The sequence below is a fragment of the Acipenser ruthenus genome, chromosome 18, assembly GCF_902713425.1.
Source record: "Acipenser ruthenus chromosome 18, fAciRut3.2 maternal haplotype, whole genome shotgun sequence".
In the NCBI taxonomy this organism is placed as follows: domain Eukaryota; kingdom Metazoa; phylum Chordata; class Actinopteri; order Acipenseriformes; family Acipenseridae; genus Acipenser; species Acipenser ruthenus.
Window position 1 is genome coordinate 18,549,210 of NC_081206.1, and position 26,430 is coordinate 18,575,639.

Consider the following 26,430-nt stretch of genomic DNA (forward strand, 5'->3'; position numbering starts at 1 on the left):
GAATAAATTGCGTGAGCTGATTTGAGAAACAAATTAACTGCGTAGGTGCAAAGCAACAAATGTAATGTTGTAATTTGTTTATTCCAAAAATGTAATACAGTTTATCATGTACTGTGTGCCATGTTTTTAAAATGCTTTACCAGACCTCTCTGGGCTTTACAATACCTACTATGCTTTGCCGTGCTTTCACTATGCTTTTTTTACACTTTCTGTGCTTTTACTATGGTAACCTTTTACCTAGTTTCCTAGCTGCCTAGTTTCAGAACAACAAGGGTTAACCATTGGCAATGCTATTTTGAATGACTTCTCAGGCAAAAACAAGAACTGCACTTGTCAGTAACCCCTCGTCCTGACCTCAGAGATAGACAGTCCAGTTAATGGGCGTGTCTTTTAGCAAACGAGCAAGAAACAGAGAAACCATTGTCTGGCTGAGTCTCCTGTGGCTGTGCCCACAAAACTGCTGATGCAGCTTTAAAGGAAACAGCTTCACTGCAGTCAGACTCAGTCGGAGAAGAACAGAAAAGATGTATATCTTATTTTAGAGCACTTTTAAATGCAGCAGAGTACTGATTGGTTAAACTGGTCAATTCAACAGCTTTCAATATGAAGCTTTACAATGGGATATGGAGTAGTGATGAACTTTCTGAAGCCTGTCCTGCCAATGGTAACCTGTTCAAGAAGTTCTCCTGTTGTGTTCTTGTCTCTGAGCAGTTTCAGTGAAATCCATTCACGGAGTATGTCATGATTTTACTGTCTAGACCATTTGTTTTATAATTTCACGGGTCTGAAACATCACTAGCCTCTCTGAAATACAGTTCATAAAGCCTTTCAGAAATTGTTTTACATATATTTTATCAGCGAATCTAGCTCACCTTGAATGTGGACTGCGGCTCCATAATATCACAATAAAGATTGGCTTGATTTTCAAAGCTTGGTGACTTACTGAGTAAGTCTCCATTAATAAATATTAAAAACGAAAAAGTGAATGCCTTTTTTTTTTTTGCATATTTACTTCAATAGCATCTTTAATTGAGCACCACGTTACTGGATCCTCAGCTGATGCACCATCCTTGCACTATTGCACTACCATTATGTCATTGTAGATACAAATGGTTTGAATCCTAACTTGTTGCTTCTTGTATTCTAGTGGTAATTGCACTTACTGTAAACTATACTGTATTTAAATATTGTTTTTGCACTGTAGCTATAGGCATCTGTCAAATAAACAAATAATAATAACTGAGCAAAACAGAGCATGTATGTAAATGGTAGCTACAGTGTAACTACATAGGGAAGAGAGAGTATTTATAAGAGGGGAATCCTTTCACTGAGGCAATTTACTCAGTGGGGTGGTGCAGGGCTGTGTTCTTGGACCGTTATCTAAATCAATGACTTAGATTGGAGGATAATTAGCAAACCTATGAAATTTGCAGGGGACACAAAGCTACAGTATAACACACAATAGGCCAAGACATGGAAAATGCCCCAAATCTACTTATAGTCAAGAAAAATGGATGTGAATGCAATGCATTATGTTAACGTTGGCCACAACATTCATATTCTATTTGCTGAGCCTAGGTTGTGCACAATTCAGGGCTTAACAGTGTTGAGCATTGGCTAAGATTAAGACAACATAATCCCCCTTTTTGATTCTATTCCTAGACAATTACTTCTAGGAATGGCTGTACAAAGTCACTGGCCTGTAGTAAAAGGGCTGCCAAGAATCACAACAGGGAAAATTTAAGGGCTGGCTGACAGAGGAACATGTAACCTAGTTACCCTTAAAGGGATCTCTATCATTCCAAAGAAATTGCATCTAACATCATTATTTTATGGTTTTGTGTGCACATTATTTTGAAAAACATTTAGTATTTGCAATTGCTAATAATCTCATTTTTAATAAACATGACATTTATGTGTTTAAAAATGACTTGAATGGAGGACATGCCAAACTTTAATAACACTCTGCTTGAGATAACTAATAGCAAGCCAGGTCATTTAGAGTTGTTAAATTTCCTTGCCAGTTTAAGCTGTGCAGACAGACATGCGGTTATTAGTTCAGGCTGCAGACAATTACTCTTAGTGAGTTGATGACCTCCCCACGGGAGAGGAGCAAGTAGGCACCACTGCTGCTAAACGGATGGCTAACTTCAAATCAAAATGTTTCCAAAGGATGAATTCATAAAGCCTTGTTGCAGATTTACAGTTATGAGTATGAAAGCTAATTCCATGTATTTAGTCTTTCTGCATATTTACTGGTCATGCACTGTACAGCTACCAGTGAACTTCTGCATGCTACATTTTAAAAATGAACAAGTTTCTTGCAGGTTATTGAAATGTGAACAAGTGGGATGTGTGCTCTGGGCTGAAAAGCCTCAGAAAATGTCAGACACATTTCTAGTTCTTTTTTGTTGATGTTCTGCCTGCATAGATCTTCTGTGACCTGACTTACAGCAGCATCGCACACGCTTTTCAGGCTCTCCATTCTCTAGCTAGTTGTTTAAACATGGCTGTCATAGGCCTACTCATTTTTATCGCTCCCACCTTTATTTCAGTTTTTCACATATTTCTCTCATAATGCACTTTTTACAGTTGTGATGTTTGTATGTTATGCTAAAATAACAGATACTTAAACAGAAATGGCTGTACAATGTTTTTTTTTTGTTTTGTTTTTTAATTATTTACCAATACCACTTACCAGCAAAACATACCTATGAATCTAATTAAACAAAGAGCAATTATCTTTCCTGTATAAATGGCCATTTTTTGAGCACAGAAAGATTAATCTAATGTTTGTCAGATTTGTTGTAACAAGGAATGTCGAGGATAACATTCTGTAGCTCTACCTGAACGGTAGGACGGACATCAGGTGAAAACATGACTGCTATTGTATGTCCTGCAAAGAAAACTTAACATCATTTCAGTCCTCCACTCCCTAGGTGGCAGAAGCTTTTTTGAAGCTGCTCTGTTGGCACAGGCATCGGCACAGCCCGTCGGCTGAGGTCACGCAGGCGGTTGTCAAGAACAGTCCATGCAGGTCTGCAAGAATCTGCGTGACTGGAACGCCACCTAAAGGTCAATTCAAGTTGACTATTTCCCCATTGCTTTGATGCTTTCTAATGCTATAGAGTCCAGCTCTTTGAGTTCACTGTCGACCCGTCCGTCCCCCCCCCCCCAGGTTCATGGTTCATGGCTTGGACCCAGGGAATAAGGTGTGTGCAAAGTGTTGAAGCTCATCTACTCCCCAACACTGCGCTACTGTACCTGAAAATGTACTTCAATTCCAGTACCTCAACAAAACTCCAATGGGGAGGAGAGGATGCTTATCAGTTGACTATCCTATTTCTATTTTGTAATATATTCAAATGAAAAAGACACATCTTTTTTTTCACTTTCTGCATTTTTATTGAAAAAAATGGTACCAATTTGAAAAACAAAATCTGAGAAAAGATATCAATTCAAAAGAGCCAAGCTCTAATTTACAGCGGTATTGCACGAATACAAAACTCTCCACTTTCAAACTGTATTTATATGGTTAAGGAGTGCACAGTACAGTCTCGAAGACACACAGTCAATGTTTTAAAAAAATGCTACATTTTCACTGGGTCTCAGTTTATTGGATACAGAGAATGTGTGGTCCCCAAGACGTCTTCGAAACCAAAGGAGTAATGCAAGGCATATCCAGAGCCTTAAAGCAAACATACTTAAGTTCCAGACTGAAATTTCTGGTGACTGGCCTTTGTGTTTTTGTTGATATCTCTTATAAAAGATTACAAAAAAGTATATTGTCACCACAGGAATGTTTTACTTACATTTTTAATCATTTAAAAAGCCATTTAAAAAAGAAAAAAATAGCTTTTCAAAAATTCCACCCAGATGTGAAGACTTTTTAAACCTTTGTAGGAATCAGTTCCTCAACAATGAAAACAGGAAGCAGGAACATTTTACAGTAAAAACAGGCATTATTAACCTGATAAAACATCTGATTTACGAGTGTGTTCTTGAAAGATATAGGTTGAGTTCTAGCACAGGCCAGAAATTCCCTCAGACAAAACACAAAATGAAACCACTGTGGTTTTCTTCAAATTAATTACAAATCTAATTCCTGAAGCCAATTGTTAATTACAGAAATCCAGTTTTGTGTTTTATTACAAACAAAATGATAAGTGTACTTTACACCAGAAACCAGGGACATGTATGAAATATATATATATACACACATATATAAATTACTTTCCAGTGCATTGAGATCACATAGGGTCTGTTGTTATATTATGCAAGTCCAAAACATAAAAGGCCTTTGACATCACTGTCATAAACATGCAAAGTAATGGAAATGAAGGCAATTAATATTTAATCAGGGATGGAAATAAGACTCCTATTGCATAGCAGTTACACCCATTGCAGGTTTTACTTGATGTTTGGTTACCCATGGCACAGGAGTCTCCAACCATGGTCCTGGAGAGCTACTGTGGCTGCTGTTTTTTGGTTTCAACCAGTTTCTCAGTTACTTAATTGAACCAATTATCAGCTTAATTAGTCAAGATTAACAGGTGTTCCAGATCTTTAGCCACTGATGATGTAAATACACGACCTGCAGGATGGGGGTTCTCCAGGACCAGGGTTGGAGACTCCTGTCATAGTATTCAAGCATTCAAAATTCTAAAAGGTATTGACAATGTCGACCCAGGGGACTTTTTCGACCTGAAAAAAGAAACAAGGAGGATCTGGAACCAACTCCCCAGTAATGTTGTTGAAGCTAACACCCTGAGATCCTTCAAGAAGCTGCTTGATGAGATTCTGGGATCAATAAGCTACTAACAACTAAACGAGCAAGATGGGCCGAATGGCCTCCTCTCGGTTTGTAAACTTTCTTATGTTCTTATGTTCTTATATAGGTAACAAGCTCAGGTGTGTCTTATTAAACCAGGAATGAATTCAACTGCTATGCAATGGGAGCATTATTTCCATCCCTGTATTTTAAATATGACATTTGATTGTGTCCAATACAGCAGCCTGTTTTTCCAATCTCTATAGCCCAATTAGTTTTACTAAGCATGCCAAACACAGATTATTGTGCAAGAACCAGAGTTGTGCCTTCACAGGGGATAGTGGGAATATGTATTACATTCGCTTCAAATATTGTACTTCAAATAGAGTAAACTAGCCAACATACTTCCTAAAGTCAGTATTAAACCATTCTATTATATTAGTAACCTACTTAATACTGTGGGTCTACATTTTCTTTTTTGAAAAGAAAGATGTGTATGTCAAACGGCCGCCCATCTTGCTAACAAAAATAAAAGGGCTGGCCTAACCTTATAGAATTCAAGCAAATGCTTCCAAAAAACAGTTGTCTGTATCTGTGGGGCTGTAAGTATGAGTCATGTATCCTGGCACAATCTTGGTACTGACAAAACAGAACACGGTTACAAAAAATTGCACACAAGGAAATCTATACAGTAGAAATAAACAAATATACACAAAATAAATTATGAAGAATAAGTTACAAGGAAAAGAAGTCCCTTTTTGATGCTGGGAGCTGACCCACTCAAATTGGGTGGGGAATATAAAAAAAAATATTCACTAGTTGATTCTAAGGAAGGCAGGAGGCTACGGTAGTTGGCTCAGCTTTCAAGGTTCACAGGAAACAACCATTATGGAGGCTGCTTACCATTTGACACCTTTTAAGGAGTTGCAAATAGTAGAACCTACTGTTCATGACTTATAATGGTGGTAATTAGAGGATAAAACGATGGCTCTTGATGGCCTTTAGCCGTTATCAAATTACAACAGCTCTTATTGCAAAACTTACAGTCACTAGTGTTACATTAGTTTATATTAACCCCAACTGTTTTAATGTGTTAATAATTTTTTTTCAAGGGTTTTTCTGGATTTTTCATCATCTAAGAACACATATAATGGAGAACAATCAAATTACAATGAGCAGTTCCAAAGGGTACTACTACTGAAGGTAAACAACCTTCACATGTTACTGAATGAAATACGGCATTCTGTAACTCCTTGGTACATTTAGACCCTGCTTAAACGTCATGTTTGTATATTTTTGAGTGTCGCACTAACTACATTTTTTATCAGCTGGTACCCGACTCATGCACAAACATGTTATGGCTTTTAAAAGTTGTTTAAAATGTCAGACATCATCTATTGGGATTAAATTTAAGTAATTAAAATCAGTTTACGTTCAAGTAACAAGCTGCAAAAGACAAACAAAGAACCAAGTAATTTATGAGGTTTAGTGAAATTGTGATTGTACATTTGTTTAATGCCCAATTTTATATAAAAATGTGATAGTCTGGGATTCAAGACTAAAAAACAGATTTCTGTCTAAGGTATTTTAATGAGTGGCAGGGCCAGCTTCCATCAAAGAGGGACAAAACAAAATGAAACAGCATCAGTGGTCTACAAATGTATTAATTTTCACAATTAACCAAAATTATTACAGTCTTCCTCAACTTGAAGTATGTTTGTTTTCCTGTACAAAATCTACTTCTTAGTGACAAACTAGTGGTTATTTGTAACAATAGCACCGTACTGAATCCATTGAATTATCACATCCAAGTAACCTGAAATTAGGCGCAAGAACTCTGGCGCTCCACTGTTAAACCACATCCTGAGAAAATGTCTGATATAAATCGCAGGTTTTTGTACCTCATATGATTTTGTTCCCCCGTTTAGAACAACTGGTCCAAAACAATGTTTAATAGTTTAAGGAGGAAAGGTGTGGTACACTTTATCAATATCTATCAAAATAAAATTGAATTTCTCTAGAAAAAGGATATGTGCAAGGGAAATCATTTTTACGAATACAGGTTTTTTTTAGTAAAGGATTCAGCTTTATTCAGTAAGTGCTAAAGGTACCATGTTTGCACCATATGCGAGATCCAGGAGAAGCCCAGGCTTGCCCTTTACGTACAGAATTGGATACCCTTCATTCATTATTAGCATTAGTACCTGCTTCACTCCTGTCCAAATCATTGTGTAGTGGTAGTTTAGTTCAAGCTCATCAAAAACTCTGATTTAGGACACAGACACACCTTTCTGGTGAGGTTCAGGGAGTCCATTAGGCACTATAAGCGTTCTGCATCGCCAGCATCGAGAAGATTGAGGCTGTTAAGCTAACACACTGGAGGTTTAATGTGTAGTTCTGTGTTAACAATGCACTTTTACAGATAATGCTGACCCCTGTGGGTGAGATGAGGTAATGCAACAGTGGCGCCATGATCTACCCACGCAAACAGGTCTGACCCTTTTGTACAGAGGTTAAAATGCTTGCAGGGGGGCCGTGAGGTAGCTGGTTCACTCCCAGACTTACAGAAGCACACAGAAAAAGTGGGATGTGACCTGCTGACAATAGTTTTACAAAACGAAACACCTTTCAGTTTTCAACAATTGGGACAGGAGAAAAATAGTACTAGAAACAATTTGGAAAAATCTTGGGAAACTTGAGAAATGGTCCCAGGGTATCACAGTTAAATCGAATTTCCAACTGCTATATATTTTTTGCTGCTATATATATTTTTTTAACAGTTATGAGAAGATTCCACACAAAAATGGAAAATAAGGCATTCCCAATATAGCGGCATGTTGTTCAAGATGTACATTTACAGAAGTGCAAAAGACTGACATACTGTACAAAATAGTTATTCACAAACACTATGGACGTGTTCTTGTGAAAGAATCTGAAGAACAACATGGCTTCCTCTTGGGAAATTTGAGAGCGTATAAAATCAGCCACCGGCCCGCGGTGTGTGGTTTATGGTCTAAACCCGTGTTCAATCTTACAGTGCCATCAGCAGCCAAGTCCCTCTGTGAGCGTGCAGTGTCCATCTCACCTCTGATCTGGCATCACTATGTTCCCTTCTCTTTCAAAGAGCAGATTGAACAAAGTAACTGCCAGTCTCCACCACATGGGCTGCTGGTTCCTTTGGTTTATGTGGTGCTGAAAGAAAAAACAAATTGAGGGTTTTAGAAAACCAAGTCACATGTTCAGGCCATATAGTTTTTATTAAATCTGCCAGCCGTCTGTCCTACACTTTGCATTACTCACACAAAGAAACCAGGCAGTACATCAAACTATAATTATATATGCATATGTTAGGCCTGACAGTGTGCTGTGGCCTCTTTACATAAGGTTACATCATATGCATAAATAATAATGAGAATGATCAGCATCTCACAGGGGCAACAGCAGGCATGCTATAGGTGATTTTTGTATACATTTATTATAAGGGGTCAGTAAACCACATAAAAATGTGTAATTTAGATTTTTTTTCTTTACATTTAAAGATACATTTCAAAGTGAAAAAACAGCATAGCTTATAACATACGAATATGTATTTTAAGAACGTTAGAGCTGTAATTCCCTTAACAGTAGGGTACATTGTTGTTTTCAATCCTACTGTTGCCTAACAGGGGAAAGTTGTAATTACACCATGTTTAATACCAAAAGCAACCTGTAACGCTATCATTTTGTACACATGGCTTTATCCAAGCTGTTTATTTTCTCCTTCATTTTTAGCAGATTAAAGTTTAACAGTAGTTCACAGACACACAGGATATGCAATCAGCAAACTTGGGGAAGTTATCAAACTAATCCTGTTGGGACGGCTTATTACCTTCCTTTTACAAATCCCTTGTACGGCATATGATCTTTGACACTTTCTGGACGCTGCCCAAAAGGTGACCTTTGGTCCAGATTTACAGTGTGTGAAAGCAAGGATATAAACCATAATAGGTTGACCGCATAAGCAGCAATCACCTGGAACATTGAACTAACTCAAGACAACAGCGAGCTTCTCAGAGTGTGCAAGTAGGTCAGGACGTAAATCCCTGTTTAACCAGTTTGGGGAGGGGGGAAACACCTTCTTGGATAAGTGGTCACCAATCTAAAATGCAAGGTGTCTGAGAGGGGCAGGTGTGTTTAGACAAATCAGGACAGTGTATTTCAATATCTACACTTGTATTTTGTCAAATTCAAGGTTAGGTTTAAAGAGGCATGGTTATCATGAGGAGTCTCAGATCAACTGGTTCAAGACTACTATGAGCTTCTTTTGGTCAACAGTTATGCTTCACAACAGCACTGAAGACAAAAGGAATTTGTTCCAGTTTTTAGTAAAAACCCTACTGATAATTCAGGACATTGAGATGTGAGTCACTGGAAAGATCCATTAGAAATGCTTGAATACTATAGAAATGGAAATGCAGCACAAGAACAGAGACATTTTGAATGTGCTTAGGTGTTTCCTTATAAAGGTTGACCATAGTAAAAGCATAGCAAAGTGTGAAAGCATGGTAAAGCACAAAGAGCTATGGTAAAGCAAATAATAAAAACTGGCAAATCATGGAAACTATGGTGAATGCATAGTATCACCATGCAAATTTACCATGGCAAACTTTTAGGGTTGGTGAGATATTAGTGGGTGGAAACCGCAAGTGTTATCTCCTTGCATCTTTCAGAAAAAGAAAAAAAAAATCATCATCATTTGGTTCCAAATTTGTTAGCTATTACGACTCGGAACATTTATTCTGTCACAAAATGTAACTTGAGCATGCCTCGTGTAACCTTAGAAAGCATTGCACTGATGTTTATTGGAAACTAAAAGCCTTTCAACATCGGAAAGCACTGGCCTTTAAATGCTTACTTAAACCATGAAAGAACTGTTTATTTGTGCCACTGTGTTCATGTTGATATGCAATATTCAATAGTGTTTATCTAACAGATGTGTAGTAACGGTGTGTTTTACCATGCACAGTATTACTCATCCTTTGCTGTGGCATCACACGTGGAATTGTACGCTTTGACAAGAATCAGAAGCGGTGGCTCCAACCGCTTATGAAAATAAGCACTACCTGTTTTTAAGGAAAATAAAGTCTTATCTACATGCAAATAAATTCAACACCACCAACAACAAACAATGGAAATTGTTTTTGATATTCTTTTGTGAATAAACAAAAGAACGAACAGAAAAAATAGACTGCATTTACTTTTTGAATCTTTACAAATACAAAGTTCTCCTGTGTATATTTAGTTTTTTAGTTTTTCTAAACTCATTGAAGCTCTTTAAGATAACAGCCTTGCATTACCATCACAAAGCTATAGCAGCTACAAGTTACACGTAGGTCAATGGCTGCTTATCCATAGCCTGCAAGTGACAGCATCTGAGGACTTTCAAAGCATCCCATTAACACCAGGAAACAGAGTATTATTCCCTCTTTAGAAATCTTTATAGTTAAACAATGCCTGCCCTAACCATTAGAGACATACAGTAAGAAAACAACACTATAGTGCTTGGGGAGGTGTGACAGGATGGCTGGTGGGTAACGTCAGACCAGGAAATACAGGCAACACAAGTAGTGTGGGGTGAGTTGCCTGTGCGCTCTTTCTTTATTAAATCATATAAACAAAACAATCACACAAAATAAAAGGCATGCTGGCCAAAACCAACACAACGAAAAGTAAAACAAGTACTGTGCCGGTGCAAATCCAGCATGCAAAGATCAGCTGCTATACTTTTTATACATGTGGCTGTCCTCAAACTGGCAAACAACTAACGGGCACGTTCTGCGCATGTTATTGTTGGCAGGGAAGATAACTGTCAACAAGCTAAATTTGTTGAACAGTCACTTTCCAGTGCAGGCTCAGCCTCCCTTCTCCTTTAAAGTGTTAGCTCCTATCTGTTTAACTACCAGATAAGCCTTCACATGTATGGTTATAAAAATGAAGTTCACTGCATAAGCCTTATGCCATCATACAAACTGCAGGCGATTTTACTGCATATCTCCCACCTTGCTGTGCTTCATTGAGGACACAATTACACTGATTCAAACAGTGGGGGATTTCAATATTGCAAATATTTAGATGATCAAGAAATCATCCTTTTTCTGTTCCAAGGTTATGAAAATCAATTAAAAACAATTATTGAGAATATCTGAAGTATTTTTCTTTCTGTAAAATTATATGTAAAACACCAGGGAGGGTCTTTAGATCTGCCCCTGTGTAGATCAAAGGAATACTTTTGCATACATCTGTATTCCCGAAACAGCTATCAATATATCAAAGAGGAAATTTCAAAAGAAAAAAAATGTTGCTTTATCTGAATGTAAATGAATCAGTTGCACCACCTGCATATAAGAAAATGTTTAATTTTCAATAAGTGTTGTCAAGCCAGATTATGACTTTGTACTACAACCTCTGTCACTAGGCCTTCCTTAGATACAAAGCATGAAGAGGAATTGTGAATTGCAGTGGTAAAACATGGCTCAATAAATAGTGTGAGCATTAATATTCATTTAAAAAATGACTGCCACCCCAATTTGAGTGTTGACAGCCAAAAGACTCGTCCAGACAAGAAAAACAATCTTCATTGCTCCAAAAGGATGTGATCAATGATAGGTTAAGCTCTTTGTGTCTTCATCCTCACATCTAAACCAAAATCCATATAAGACTGACCTACCTAAAACAAGTTAGATTATCCTGTGTGAATTTCAGGGGCTGTTCATAAATAGAACAACCAGTCAGTGGGCTCTGATTATACAAATAATTGAATCTTCTACCACTGCCTTTGCGTCAATTAAATCGGGCCTGGGAAATTAAACGGATTCCTCAGAAAACAAAACAAGGACAGTCAAACTAATTTTGCATTTCTAAAAGTTTGAATAACAACTTTCTTGTATTCCTTTTTTTCTAAAGTGGATAAAAAAAAATATGATCCTTATCCTTAAACATTGGATGGAAATACAATGCTCATGCAATTTTTTCATACTTTTTCCCATAGATTCTTCCATAACAGATCATGGTGCAATGCTGCTTTCGGATACTGTAGAGTGCACAAAAGGTCAAACTATGTGAAAATGTAGTTAACCAGAATAGAACAGGATTGTGTAAGACTATAGTGTTAGGGATTATAAAGTACTTGAATGGTTGAATATAGTGGCGTGTGTTTTAGTGTGATTTCCTGAATTCTATATTTACCATTACCACCACAGACACTTCTTGTTAAAGATCAATTTCTAGTATCACAACACAAAGCACACATTGGCCAAGTATTGCACATTAAAACAACCATATTTAACCCTTTTTATTCTGAATACAGGTATAGTTAGAGCTAACTTATCAATGACTTATATACTACAAAGATAACACTATGTAACACAATTTTTGTTCCTGGGTAGTAAGTGTCATTTCCTAATTGCTTATGCCTCAAAAGTATAGAAAATGGCTATTATTCCCCACAAACTTTGCTTTTGTGACCAGGACAGTGATATTTTGAAATGTACCTATTTCCAATGAGAAAACGGGCGAATTTGTGTCTTTTCGTTCACATAAAGTCAGAAAAAAACAACATATGAATCCAAATTAACATGTATTTATACTAAAGTAATACAAAATGACTACAAAAGATTTAGAAGCGAGTAGTTTTTCGAGGTTTACGATTATACTGTAAATCACTTTCACGAATCAGCCCCCAAATGTTGTCTCCCATCATGTTCTCGTTATACTGTCCTTGGTAGCAGCGTTCAAAGTCCAGTATATCCTGGTGGAAGCGCTCGCCTTGCTCCTCCGAGTACGCTCCCATGTTCTCCTTGAATTTATCAAGATGAGCATCAAGGATATGGACTTTGAGGGACATCCTACAGCCCATTGTGCCGTAGTTCTTCACCAGAGTCTCAACCAGCTCCACATAGTTTTCGGCCTTGTGATTGCCCAGGAAGCCCCGAACCACTGCGCCAAAGCTGTTCCAAGCCGCTTTCTCCTTACTAGTGAGCTTCTTGGGGAATTCATTGCACTCCAGGATCTTCTTTATCTGTGGTCCGACGAAGACACCGGCTTTGACCTTTGCCTCAGACAGCTTAGGGAAGAAGTCTTGAAGGTACTTGAAGGCTGCCGACTCCTTATCTAGAGCTCTGACAAATTGTTTCATAAGGCCCAATTTGATGTGCAGTGGTGGCATCAGCACCTTCCGGGGGTCCAGCAGTGGCTCCCACTTGACGTTGTTCCTCCCCACAGAGAACTCTGTCCGCTGTGGCCAGTCCCGCCTGTGGTAGTGCGCCTTGGTGTCCCTGCTGTCCCAAAGGCAAAGATAGCAGGGAAACTTGGTAAAACCGCCTTGGAGACCCATCAGGAATGCCACCATTTTGAAGTCTCAAAATGCGTCTGTCGGATGCTTGCAGCCTCTTGATGCCATCTCAGAAAAATGCAGATATGTATCCACTTAGGCAGCTGGAACTAAACTGAACTGGTGGGCTTAAGGCCCCTGTATTTATACTACTATTTATATTACTGGAAAGTTCTAGAAGTTACTCCAAGTTTACTCAGCACTGAATCTATCTGGAATGTTCTGGAAAATAGGTAAATTTCAAAATATCACTGTCCTGGTCACAAAAGCAAAGTTTGTGGGGAATAATAGCCATTTTCTATACTTTTGAGGCATAAGCAATTAGGAAATAACACTTACTACCCAGGAACAAAAAAAAAAAAAAATTTGTTACACGGTGTAATTATGCGATACAGTGCCACATGACAATCCAACCTTATTACCTAAAACAAACCCTCCTGTAATATGTCACACCCTGTTGTACAATACAATACAAAAGCATATATGGTGCTTTCCATGACTCTCAAAGCACTTTACAAACAACACAACCTGCTGAAAGACAACATTGAACAAGTTAGCATTCACTAAAGATTTAAACTACAGATTCACATTGTTTCAAAGCATAGAAGCAACAGATAAAAAGTGCCTGCACCCATAACATGTAAATTGAGTGTAAACAACCACAAGGAGTGAAGGGAAAACATCAACAATGCAAAACAAGGAAAGGTAACTAGGTGTAGTGCCCTTTACTCATAATCAACAACCAGGGGGAAGATCCTAATCTTGAAACCTGTGGACACCGATAGGGGAAACGTCAACATTTACTGGAAGGGGTTAGGAAACTAGCTGCAGAAGTCCTTTGAGGGAAGTCTATGGTAAATCCTCCAAGAATTAAACTGAAAATAAACCGGGTCTTGTTAAAGCATGCTGTGTGTTGGTCTATTCTCCCAAATTAGCACTCAGGTGGTAGAATAAACAAAACAAAGCACTGTACTTTCTTTGAGGTAAATTTGAGGCAATGTTTATACAATTCATACATGAAATAATTGTAAATGTTAACAGGAAACAACTTAATGCAGATAGGAGTAGTTTAAATGTGCTATTTCTTACTGGTTTTACAAATAACATATAACTTGTGACATACTGCACTAAAAGACTGATTCAGTTGTGTCTTTAAATAAGATTACTTTTTTTTTTTTTTTTTAAATAGTAAGCTGCCTGCCAGAAAGTCCCTGGTGTTGACCTTTAGATCAGATTCAGTCACTGTTGGCTGCGAGTCAGTTAGATGGCAAGGCATTCTGGGTAATCTCAGTCACGTTGCTCGGTACATGGATGACTCAGAAGTTAAATTTAGCCCTAGATATAAACACAGGGAGAGTTTACCCAGACACAGTCTGCAAGCCTTCTCACTCCACAACCACATATCTTATCGAGCACCATATGCATGTATAGCTGTTACTCAACAATGCTAATGGTAATGCTGCCTTATCACTTAACGACAGTTCATTTGTTAGTCCGGTAATTACAACTTATCTTTGACCAGATATCAAAACTACAAATATTGCAGTACGTTAAGCAGAAAGATAAAAACAGCAAAAATTTGCAAAAACAGAAGCTGCAAAGGAACATCACAAAAGGGAGGCAAATACAGTAGACAGATTTCACTAAAATCCCTTTTTACCTTTGTATTATTAAATAAAAACAGAGCTTGGCACCATGTCCTTCTTGTCTTTTGTTATGCTGGCCATTTTTCTGATATGTACACTAACACACACATAATAAACCATTCTTCTAATAAAAGATTTCAATTTGCTCATCCATGTGACAGCATTCACCTGCCAACAATAACAACCTTCCTTTTAACAGAGCACACACAACTACTACTACACTCCACACTGTTACAATTGACCTGGTGTAGGTTCTGAATTGGATCATCCTTCTTGACTGTTACAGCATCATAATCTGTCTTGAAATGCATGGAACAGATGCCTGTAAAATCAGTACCCAAGTTATAGTTTTTGATAACCATGCCATTGATAATGTCTGGCTCTCCATTTGTACATTTCTATATTTTAAAACTGCTTGTAATTGTTTTAAAACGATTTATTAATGTTCTAAAATGACATTTCCATGTTAATGGATTGCAACCGTAACTGCACTTCTATCCCTCTGAAACCGTTACTTCACGGGTACTTTCTGTTTCAATGTAAACAGCTGATTACAAGTACAATACTGAAATTGACAGTATGCTACGAGTACACACTTTAAAACACAAAAACATTACTTTGTTGCTTCTGCCGCTGAAGCATGTGGTTAGTCAACTGCCAGCTTCTGAGGTCACTTTTTTGGTCGACTATCTGGTGCTACCCTTACAAATAACTGACTCCTATGGTTAAAATAAAGATATAAGAGGATAAACGAACAGAAGTATGTTGGTGTATGACAATGCACTCCTTTTAAACCTAGTGACGGGGTAGAGAGGACCTGTCAGAGATGTGTTTTTCTATGGCAGCAGTACAAAGCAGGCTTATCTCCCTCAGATATACAGGGCTGTCAGGCTAACATAGGTACATCCTCTTTTTGAGTTTGAGCAACATAAATGTTTATGAAATCTGACACCATATTATTTTGGTTGCTTAATATTAAAACCAATCATTTTCCTTTCATGTTAGCGGGTTAAAAAGTTAATCTGATAATTGCTTGGATTAAAATGGGCGGACAAGAGATTTCAACAGCTTGCAGATACATTTTTAACAATATTAAAAAAACAAACAAAAAAAACAAAACAGAAATCTTTATCTATATTACTGCCAAAACTCTATTTTAGATCCAATGAAAAGGGGTTTGTAAGAAAAATATATTACTGGGCAACATAATTTTCAATGTGTCTGCTTAAATCCTAAGCCAATGGATCCAGCCAATATTATTATATGTTATGAATAGCTTGAACAGGCAGTCTTTTTGTATGACTCACTTAGTTAAAAGGCTATTACACAAGAGTAAAAAAAAAAAAGGAAAGATTAAGGTTTTTTTCACAAAACCACAAGATCATTGTCTGGTTGGGAGGGTAAGGATTAATATGAACAGGACACTATAGAATAATAAGAAATAGACCCGAGTGTGCCCTCACTGCCTCTTTGTTTACTGTTACTGGGCTGATCCGACGCCACTCTCACGCCACCCTGTCCTCGCCTGCCAAACACACAGCAAGGCGCCTTGCTTCACACACCAGGCTTACAACCAGCTCTAGGGGTTTTCATGAAAATGTGTCATCTCTGTGGCTCTTTTTGTTTTTGTTGTCCTTAATATTGCTGGCGGGACTTGCTGGAGACTCCAAAGCCACAGCTGCACGTTACACTCACGCACAAGGTATCGGGTTACAACATGTTTATCTAGTCCAGCTACTTCTTCATTTTCTTTTTCCCCCTGACGTGTTGCAACTAACGAGCTAGGATGTCCTGGTAACCGTTGTGCTGCATGTGGTTTCATAAATCATTTCTCCAATGTAGGTTCACTTGGGATAAAAGACATCCTGGTTTCAGGGTGTTGGAGAAAGCAACTTTTACTTTGATGGCAAGAAGTGACTGGTGGCAGACAGAAATAATGCCACTGAGATCATTAACATTTGTGTATCAAGGATTTGAAAATAACATGAGGCTATCTTGTGACGTAGTAAGACTAATATGATTGGCTGTCGGTGGGCACAAGTGATCGTTAACACATCTGTCTAGAACATATAGACACATGCATGTGGTTGATTGGCCACATCTATGCTGCACAAACCTTTGCTTGCTTGGACAGCTTTAAAAAAAAAAAATCAAAAAAGGGCGGACGGTAGATAATTTTCTGTCAATATACTGAGATGTATGGATTTGCATTTGATGTGCATGGAAACTGAATTACTGTTTATCCCTACCCTCGTCTAGTCTCTGTGTTTTATGCCAGGGTCACAGAACAACGTCTCACTGTTAATTAGTCATTTCCAATATGGGCTTTAGTCCCTAGGTCTAGTCCAACATGAATCTTTACTACCAGTATTTGAGACCTATTGGATGAAGTCATCTCAATGTTGACCACATTACTTTACAATCATAACCTACTTTTAACTAGGCTAATTCCTTAATTAAGGGATATGAAATGACAAAACAGATTTACTGGTAATCTTCACCAAACCACTAATGTTCAGGTGCATCACGTTGGGTTCGACCACACCATCTGGTAAAACAACAAGCTTAAAGGTGTTCAGTACCACATGGGATAATGGAAAAACAGGACATGAACACTGTTGATGGGTGGTGTACTGGAAAGAGCAGCTCCTAATGGACAGGGCATTATATCACAATCAACACACAACTAGCAGTGCTGCAATATCATTGTAAAGTGCTACAAACATTTTGGTGAAATAGGCTTAGTACTGCCCATGTGGACAATGGTGGTTCTAGGATGCCCCTCCCTCCCCCGAGAGCAGTTTACTTGGCTAGCATAAAGGGAAGCCTGCTACTGTGTCGGCTTCCTTTTGTGGGCGCAATTTCAACCGTCTCTAATTTGCCCTGAGAAGTACGAGTGTTACAGTAATAAGAGCAGGAGTAGAACTTGCCCATACCATTAGAGTGTAATCCCTGTGGAACTGGTCTCCTATCTGCTGGAGTTTCTGCCCAATCCGAGCCTCGGCACTTAGCACTGGCTGCTCACCTCCCTGGTTCCTCTCCTCCACAAGCTCGTCCTCTACGGCATCCCGATTCTGCTCAAAATCCGCTGGGAAGTGCAATCGGTAGCCTGCGTTACCTGCAAAGCAGCACATCAAGAAGAGGCTTGCGTCATCATAAAACCAAAAAGGAACCAATATTAGTTAGGCCGTGGGTTTGCGGGTTCTCTGCTCAGGATATGCAGACACTTCAAACACAATTCTGTAGACTTCCTGCTGCATCTTGGCACCTAATCACTTCATGTGTTGTACTAGTATGTCAGTTTCACTCCAATGGTCTACCTGTAATCACACCATGAAATGGTGTAATTGTACCAACTGTACTTAAATATACAAAATCTTAACACAAAGAAAACAAAGAACTACATTGAGCACAATAGATACATTTTTAATGTGTTGTGGATGTTAAAGGATTTAAAGCCTGGTTAGCACACCTTTAAATGGGAAAAGATCAGCATCTGTCTCCTCTTGTTTAAAATAGTAGACAGCAGAAAGAGTCAGAACCTACTGATCCCTTTTCTTAGCAGTTTAAGGCATACGTAATAGAGTTAAATAGCTGGACACAGAACTTCCCTTTTTAAAGTTTATCATAGTAAAAGCATAGCAAAGTGTAATAGGAAAGCATTGTAAAGCCCAGAGTGGTACGGTAAAGCATACATAAGCATGGTAAATGATGGTAAACATGGTAAAATATAACATATTATGCATCCAGATTTACCAACATTACATTAGCCCCCCTGCTGAGCACAAACACTGTGACTGAAGCAAGTGTAGCTGAACTTCCTCCACCATCCGACCCTCTTTTTGGCATTATATTTTTGGCCTGCTTTATGAACAATGGTTAAGCAGTGTGTAAGTACATGAACGGGCATTTAGCAGAGGATATTAAGTACAATAGGAAATCTTGAACTTGCATAACAGACTACAAGCAGACTGGCTAATAGAGCAGACAATAAAGATATAGATCAGCAGACACAAAGACTGAAGTCTGCAGGCCTAAGATGAATAGTCGACATAGCTATTCTAAAAGAAAGTTGGTCAAGTGCAACAAAGTTGGTCGAGTGACACAACTAAATCTAAGAAACTGGTAACTAGCATAAAAACACCTGACACTTTGTGTTGATCTCTACGTATCTTGCTGAGAAACTACTACCACTTAACCAGAGAGTTGCACATCCACCCTGGTAGACAGTTCAAACAAGACGTAACCCTAGGAAAAAAAAGTTGTTACATAATCTCAGTCTATATCCAGCCTGGTCCTAAATCAGACACTGGTTCCTGTCCCTGTGTCTCTTGCTTTGTGGAAAGGCCTTGATATCTTGGCAAACTAACGTGGAACAAAAATGATATCCGTTTAATATATGCATGAATCTGATGGATCCATACAGTAAAACTGTTGATATTCATCTTATGACAATCTGAATATTTGCATACTTTCCTTTCCAGGGTGATACTGACGGGCAGGTGATTGAAAGTTTCTGTTCCTTCATTCTGGTCATCTGAAGGACAGGGATTGAAATGATAGGCTTTCTTCTACATTTGTATTTGCAAATTAAATAAACCATTGTACAAAGATATTACAACTCCATGTAGAATTACCAACCTGTAAATGTGCTAAGCTTATCCTTACCATAGAAAAGTCTCAGAGGCTCTTCTTGAACACTGCAGGGTAGCATGATGTCTCTGTTTGCCATGACGGGGCTTGTCGTCTGGGTCTCCTTGTTCTCGTACCTGATCTCCCTGAACCTGGTGCCCCTGCAGTATGAGAAATGGAGTGGTGCTTTGAGTGGAGAGCAGCTACAGTGACAGCGCACGGAAACTATGGTCTTCTCAGGACCTCCAGCCTCGGCATCGTCTGGATGAAAGACGTCGTCATCAACTTCATCCAGATCAGAATCCATAGGTTATTTTAATGATAATCTCCCTGGAAACAGAAACATGTTTAAATTAGTTGTAATCCTATACTACAGGCTTGGTGGTCAGGTCATTCAAGAAAAGGGCTTGAAACCAGGAGGTTCCCGGTTCAAATCCCAGCTCAGCCACTGACACGCTCTGCAAGACCCTGAACAGGTCACTTAACCTCCTTGTGCTCCATCCTTCGGATGAGACGTAAAACCAAGTTCCTATTGTAAGTTGTTGCTGATGCATAGTTCACCCCTAGTCTCTGGAAGTTGTTTTGGATAAAAGCGTCTGCTAAATGACTAATTAATATACTTCGTGAATTTCCTGGGAATTGTATTTACAATGCAACTCCTTTAAACATGCACTAAAAGTATTCTTCCATTAATTTTTTTTACAGTATATGACATTTTTCTCTTCACATGCTACATACTGTTAAGATGTTTGGTTAATCTTCCCCTTCCCCTGCTCCTTGTGCTAAACCCTATTTTCACTTTCCCCCACAGGGACACATTTAGCATGCAGGGTTTATATAGTTATGAAAATATGAAGTCACTATCGTATATAGATTGTAAGATATGAGGCATTGACACCGTGGCTGCGGCAGCTTTATAGGACAACTAACTGTCATTTTCCTTACTGTACCCACACTCAGCTTGACCCAGAGAATCATAGAATACAGCAGTGTACTGAGTATGAAGCGAATATCTCAATGCATTAAGTCTTGTAATGTCTGGAAAGGTCATCTTAAGTCAAAGGTCAAAGGAATAGGTTATGTTAGATTTTGCCCTAGGTTGCTAACCCATAATATGAATATGAAAATGAAAAGTTGCACTGGTTTATGAGATAAAACAGTTGTATTTGCTTGATTTTAAAGTACTGTGTAAGCCTGGTTTACACTGCAAATGTAACTTACTCACTTACTAATGTCCCGGTTGTTTAAAACAGCATATTCTCCCCTCAGTTTCATTAAAAGAAATTGCAAACAAAACAAACAAAAAAAAACATCTCAGTAGGTCAAGAAGTGTTTTATATTTCCACAGGAAGACATGCAAATCAGGAGTGAAGAAACATAAAACCAAATCTGAATATTAGAAGGTCACTCTACCGTGTGAATGACCAACACAATGAACAAGCAACCTGTGTAGCTCATCAACAAAAATGATCTCATAGCAGTTTCTAAACCGTTTCCAGCGCACTGAAAACAAATAATGACGTCTAAATATCCTGCTATTAGCATGTATGCAAACTGCAGTTATCTCTGTGCAATTTTTATAAGGCAAAACCACATATCAGTTGTGCACCTGCTAAATGTAAAGGTTATGCACTGTTCTGGACCTGGTACTTCCCCAAAATAATACCTTGTTCATATAGTCACACTCGGTTTACATTTGCACGCTAGACCAAAATGTTTTGGAAGGATACCAGCAAAGTCTGTTCTCCACAGTGGCTAACAGAGTTATGCCTTTTAAAATTGTTCCTTTTGAAACATAAAGCGCAGCCTTGTATAGGGAAGCACCTGCCAACTGAGCACCGCCTATCATCCCAATACCAAAGTCTGCAGTCCTGCCCCTTATGACTGCAACTGACTTGCAATAGGGTTATATTACAGCAAACCTGCCAGAGGAGACCGTTGGCATTATAAACTAGATTTTTCTACTCAATGGTAATTATTTTTATGTAAATGTGGCATTAGTGAAGGCAGCAGAAATCTAACAACACATCAGTAGAAAGCAAATGAACCCCTTATAGAGTTCAATGGTACCAGTTCTTAAGTTTACAAGCATACCACAGTGCATCAGCCAATAGAAATCCTCATTGGTCAATAATTTAAATGACACCCCCACCTCTGCCCAAAAAAACAGACCCAAGCACTTGGTTGGCTTAAGTGGGCCCTGGGCCTTACAGGGGCAAAGCATCTATGTATCTCACCAAGTAATTTCAGCAGGATTACAATTGACAGAAAGAAAATCCCTGTGGTATGGCTTCACATTCCATGCTCTTACAATGAGTTATATTTGGTTCAAGTAGCCTACTTGTGTGCGTAGTGAGTTGTCTCGCTGTGTGTTTACAAGGAAGATACATCAAACTACTTCACACAGAGAACACAAAAATCCTGCCAAACACTTACAGTACTTTTACTAGTCCAAGAAGTGATAAAGAAAGGAATCAAGCAGACATTGTTGACTCTAATTACGGTTTACTGATGTTCACCCTGTTTAAAGTCTACACCTGTATTACACCACCTACACAGAAGCCTTTCCTTTCCTTTCTGAGAATCTTTTCAATGGCCAGAGCACAGCTGTACCACAATAATTATAGCTTGAGCCCCCCACTCACAAAAGAGGCAAAACATGTCTATTTTCATTTCTGTGTTTGCATGAACCCACGATGTACCCCTCAAGCAAAGTAACTGGTTCTGGAACAGGCACTCATAATGCCACTGTCTTTATTATTATTATTATTTATTTATTAGCATACACCCTTATCCAGGGCAACTTACAATTGTTACAAGATATCACGTTATTTTTACATACAATTACATTATTTTTTACACATTATTTTTACATACAATTACCCATTTATACAGTTGGGTTTTTATAGGAGCAATCTACGTAAAGTACCTTGCTCAAGAATACAGCAGCAGTGTCCCCCATCTGGGATTGAACCCACAACCCTCTGGTCAAGAGTCCAGAGCCCTAACCACTACTCTACACTGCTGCCCTTCTTAGCACAGACTGAGACCAGGCCTCACAGTTTTGGTAATAAACCCACAAAGCACAAATGCATTGAACTGCACAGACCAGTGCAATGGTAATCTAATTAGAATGGACCTATTATCCTAAATACCTCAGCTCCGGTATATTAGTGTAATCAATATTCCTTGGTCATAAGGCTGCCCGCTTCTCAATGGACTAACGTAATATGCTATGTAAGTGCAAATAATGCATATTTTCACCAGTATGTGACCATTTTTGTGATAAAATGTGACCTTGGGTGAATAAATAACTACACCAAGTTACATCACAAATGATAGATACCGTGTTTAGTTTCCATATCTGCCCCAAAGCAATGACATAACTGCGCCACAGAAAATTCCCCTCCCCTCTTTCTTGCTGTCATCATAATAAAAGACACAACAGAATAAATGCATACATAAGTGAACAGTGAACTGAACTGAGCAGTAGGGGGGGAAAATATTCCAAACTGTGATTGGCTAAGCTGTTTTTTTTCAATAGCAACACATCAGCCAATAGAAAACTGTGTCTGGTTTCCTGCCCTTGCATCACATTTATATAACAAAGCTGCACTGCAGCATACCAGTGATTATATATTATATATATATATATATATATATATATATATATATATATATATATATATATATATATATGAGAGAGAGAGAGAGAGAGAGAGAGAGAGAGAGAGAGAGATGAAAAACAACAATATGCAACCATATTTTAACAACGTGCATTGGAAAAGGTGCATTGGGTGTGTTCTAGTTGCTAAAAATTGATAGGCTGTCTTCACTGTATTAAAAACACGAGGAAACGACAATGTGCAGCACGAGGTTTTATAATTGTTAGTAAAAAAATGGGCGTCAGCTTAAATCGACCTTGCTCTGTATTTAAATCACTCAACGCAGAGGAGATATTGCATCATTTTGTAAACATCAACTCTAACGGGGACGCCCAAAACTTAATTGAAGTTTTCCCATTTAACTTGTACGCTGTAGATATCCATTGCCTAGCGTTTGGCTATTAAGAACTGTGTACGTTTATCGTTTTTTTTTCAAAACTGAACAGAAGTGACAACAAATGTACAGTCCTATTGGTATACGGTACTAAACATTTAACATATAATTTACACCGTGTTAAGCAGGCTTTTCTCTAGGCATATGACGAATGCAACCAACATTTGGAGTTTGTATTTAATGTAATAATATAGCTTTATCTACGGTGTTATTACTTTTTCTAAAAAGTTAAAATCCAACATGACTTTAATATTCTCAAATTGGAGGTTTTTAATAAGTGAATATGATTTCTTAAACAAGATCAGACAATCACAATAATTGCTATAGTGTGTGGGCGACTGTGTTGAAACGCAGACACTGTTTCACACTAAACACTGAATAACACTTACTTGCCAACAGAGGGCGGTAGTGCTTTAGCTTCAAGTCTGGCAAATTGCAGAACACTCAGTTACACAGTGTAACAAAACGCGCGAGACAAGCGACTGTTTCCTGCAATCTGCAGCCTCGCAGTGTTCAGTAAACATCCCGTAACAAAACTAACACAAAAAAGCACAAACTGGATACATTGCTTTGGAGATTTTTGCTGGAAAGCTGACAACACACACAGCGTGTTACTTAATGAACCAAACGGTATTTTTATGTTTTAGCCTAACTGTATTTTATTTTATTGATACAAAATTGTGTACAGGTATTATGGCATTGTATATAAAATAATACGACAAACGACGGAAACTGATTGTCAAAGCTCAGTTGTATCATAAGCGGGTTTTGGAATGTGTTTGCATCAGTCTGTAGGGGAACCTGCTGTATACAGAATACTAGCGCTTCGTGATAGTAACAAGTACTGCTACGAAACTTGCATATAATCACATTTACGATCGTTTTGTATATTTGTATAGATATTATTCAGGTATGTTACATTACTTAAAACATATAACCAAGCTGCTGAAACTAGACATGTTATGGCTAAGTTAATATTAAACATACATATTTAATAACTCCGGTTACGCGAAACGGAAAATCGCATTATTTGATTTAAGGGTCCCATATTTCCATAAACTTCCCAGCTACAGTTACCCGAATCCGCTTGCAGAAAATCTGCGTGATGCGTAATATAGTTACAAATATTTAAATTACCAATCAGAATTGACAATCCCAAATTACCATATTTGTAATTTACGTACTTGTGCATTTGCTGTTAAGGAAAAAAAAGAAGAAAGCAGTTTCTCTTCGTGCTACGGTTGCATTTACGGTATCAACACTGTATGGTGCAGAGTCAGACAAGCGGTATGGATTATCAACATATGGAAAATCCCTCCCTTTGTCAACTCGTTTGTTCCCAGTATAGCACAAAAACCGGCAAAGGAACTGATTTAAAATCGTTCATCCAGTCAGTACACCGCTTGCATGCAAGTGCTTGTCGTGACGCATCCCGGAAACCGCTAGCCAAAACAAACAGAAAACACACATCTTTTCGACACACTAGCTGTGCATACAAGACACGGATAACGGGAGAGTTACGTGGTTTGATTTAACCCAGATCACTGGCAAATGCGTGTCTATGAATTACAGTAAACAATCCAACAAAATAAGCGTTACTATTGCGTTTGTTTCAATCATTTGTCAAAAATGACAATACTATAGCTGTAATATATATTTTTTTCTTTAGTGAAAATCTATTTATTTAAGGTTAGGTTTATTGTGATAGATGTTATCCAAACACAACATATTTTACCATGTAAACTGATGCATCAAATCATTTTTCTATGCAATGTGCATTTCAGGCGGTGTTAACCCACATCTGAAACATCTAGCATTTACAGAACGTATTCTCTACGTCATCCTGCCGGTGTTTTAAGTAGTCCCTTTACCAGTACAGATTACCTTTCAAAATCCGGAGTTCTGTATGATCCTACCAGAACAATACAATATAAAACTGCATACTAACACACAATATAAATCAATGTACAGAAGTTACTCACCGCCAGCTGATTAATGTGTGTTTGCAAGCAGTCGTATCTCTGCCTTGAAAGTGTTTCTGTCAACCGAAAACAAAACCTTGCTCTTTATCCTTCCAAGACAATTTTCATACTGGCATGCATTGCATTCAGCAACAAGCTGTTTTCACTTTCTACGACGTCATCGGCACGTAATCCGCCCCGAAACGTCACTCTAGGAAGATAAGCAGTATTCTTAAAGGTACACTTCAGCATTTGTAACCTGGGCTGCATTTATGTTACGTCTATTGAAACTGTAATGTTAGTTTTTTTTTTTTTTTTTAAGTAACCATACATTATACAAAACATCAAATTGCTTGAAAATATAGATGCATTAACAGTGACGTCAATTAGATCATTGTTAATTACAGTGTGTAATTAATGGAAATGCTTTTTTTTAGAATTGGACGTTAAACCGATGTCCCGTTTACTCCATGAACATTACAGACCTCATTGAGAAGCGTTATGAAGGAATTCTGGTCAAGCTCTGGCTTAGCTAAAGCCCCTGTCCTGGCTTATTCTGACAAACAAACCCTTCCTCGAACTATATGGGTCATATACTGTAAATCAGAACATGTCCCTTATTACCCGCTTAAATACAAAATGGGAGCAGTTTCAGGTTTTATATTATGCTGTTTTTGCATGTACTTGCAAATACTGTTTTTACAATTTAAAACCGGCTTGTTTGTCTTGATTTGCTAGTGTCTTGGTGTGTTTGAAAGTGTGTCAATATGCTGCATTGTCATTTATTTAAGAGTAGGGCATCTTACAGAAACATCACTGCTGCAGAAACCGTGTCTGCATTAATAAAAGTCGATCAAAACTCAAGATTTTAAAGAAACGGCAACGATTTTGCAACATATCCCCTAAATACCCCATGTTTGTTATCTGTATCTTTAAGAGAATGTTCATTTTCGCGAGTGCAGGGTCCAGTGTCATTTTAAACCAATCAGGGGA

General features: G+C 38.1%; 1 protein-coding gene across 2 annotated transcripts; it reads right to left on the reverse strand.

Annotated features, from left to right (window-relative positions):
* Positions 1-3,383: 3,383 nt before the first annotated feature.
* On the reverse strand, positions 3,384-25,629 carry LOC117395549 (bcl-2-modifying factor-like). Of its 2 annotated transcripts, none has more exons than XM_033994640.3 (4): positions 25,459-25,629; positions 19,454-19,747; positions 17,811-17,903; positions 3,384-7,963 (listed from the first exon to the last, which is right to left on the reverse strand). In XM_033994640.3, exons 2-4 carry the CDS (start codon positions 19,722-19,724, stop codon positions 7,890-7,892), a joined length of 438 nt encoding a protein of 145 aa, XP_033850531.3. In that variant the 5' UTR covers positions 19,725-19,747; positions 25,459-25,629; the 3' UTR covers positions 3,384-7,889. The 2 variants fall into 2 exon arrangements, with proteins under 2 accessions (XP_033850531.3, XP_033850445.3); XM_033994554.3 differs by having other exon boundaries at positions 17,722-17,903; positions 25,459-25,626.
* Between the last annotated feature and the right edge of the window lie 801 nt (positions 25,630-26,430).

What these genes read in the sequence shown, in the direction of transcription:
- LOC117395549 (XM_033994554.3), bottom strand. Translation starts at nt 19,724, where the DNA reads ATGGATTCTGATCTGGATGAAGTTGATGACGACGTCTTTCATCCAGAC. An exon ending in GCCTCTGAGACTTTTCTATG is followed by an intron (nt 17,904 to 19,453) that starts GTAAGGATAAGC and finishes GCTGCTTTGCAG; the next exon opens with GTAACGCAGGCTACCGATTG. An exon ending in ACAGGGATTACACTCTAATG is followed by an intron (nt 7,964 to 17,721) that starts GTATGGGCAAGT and finishes TTTTTCTTTCAG; the next exon opens with CACCACATAAACCAAAGGAA.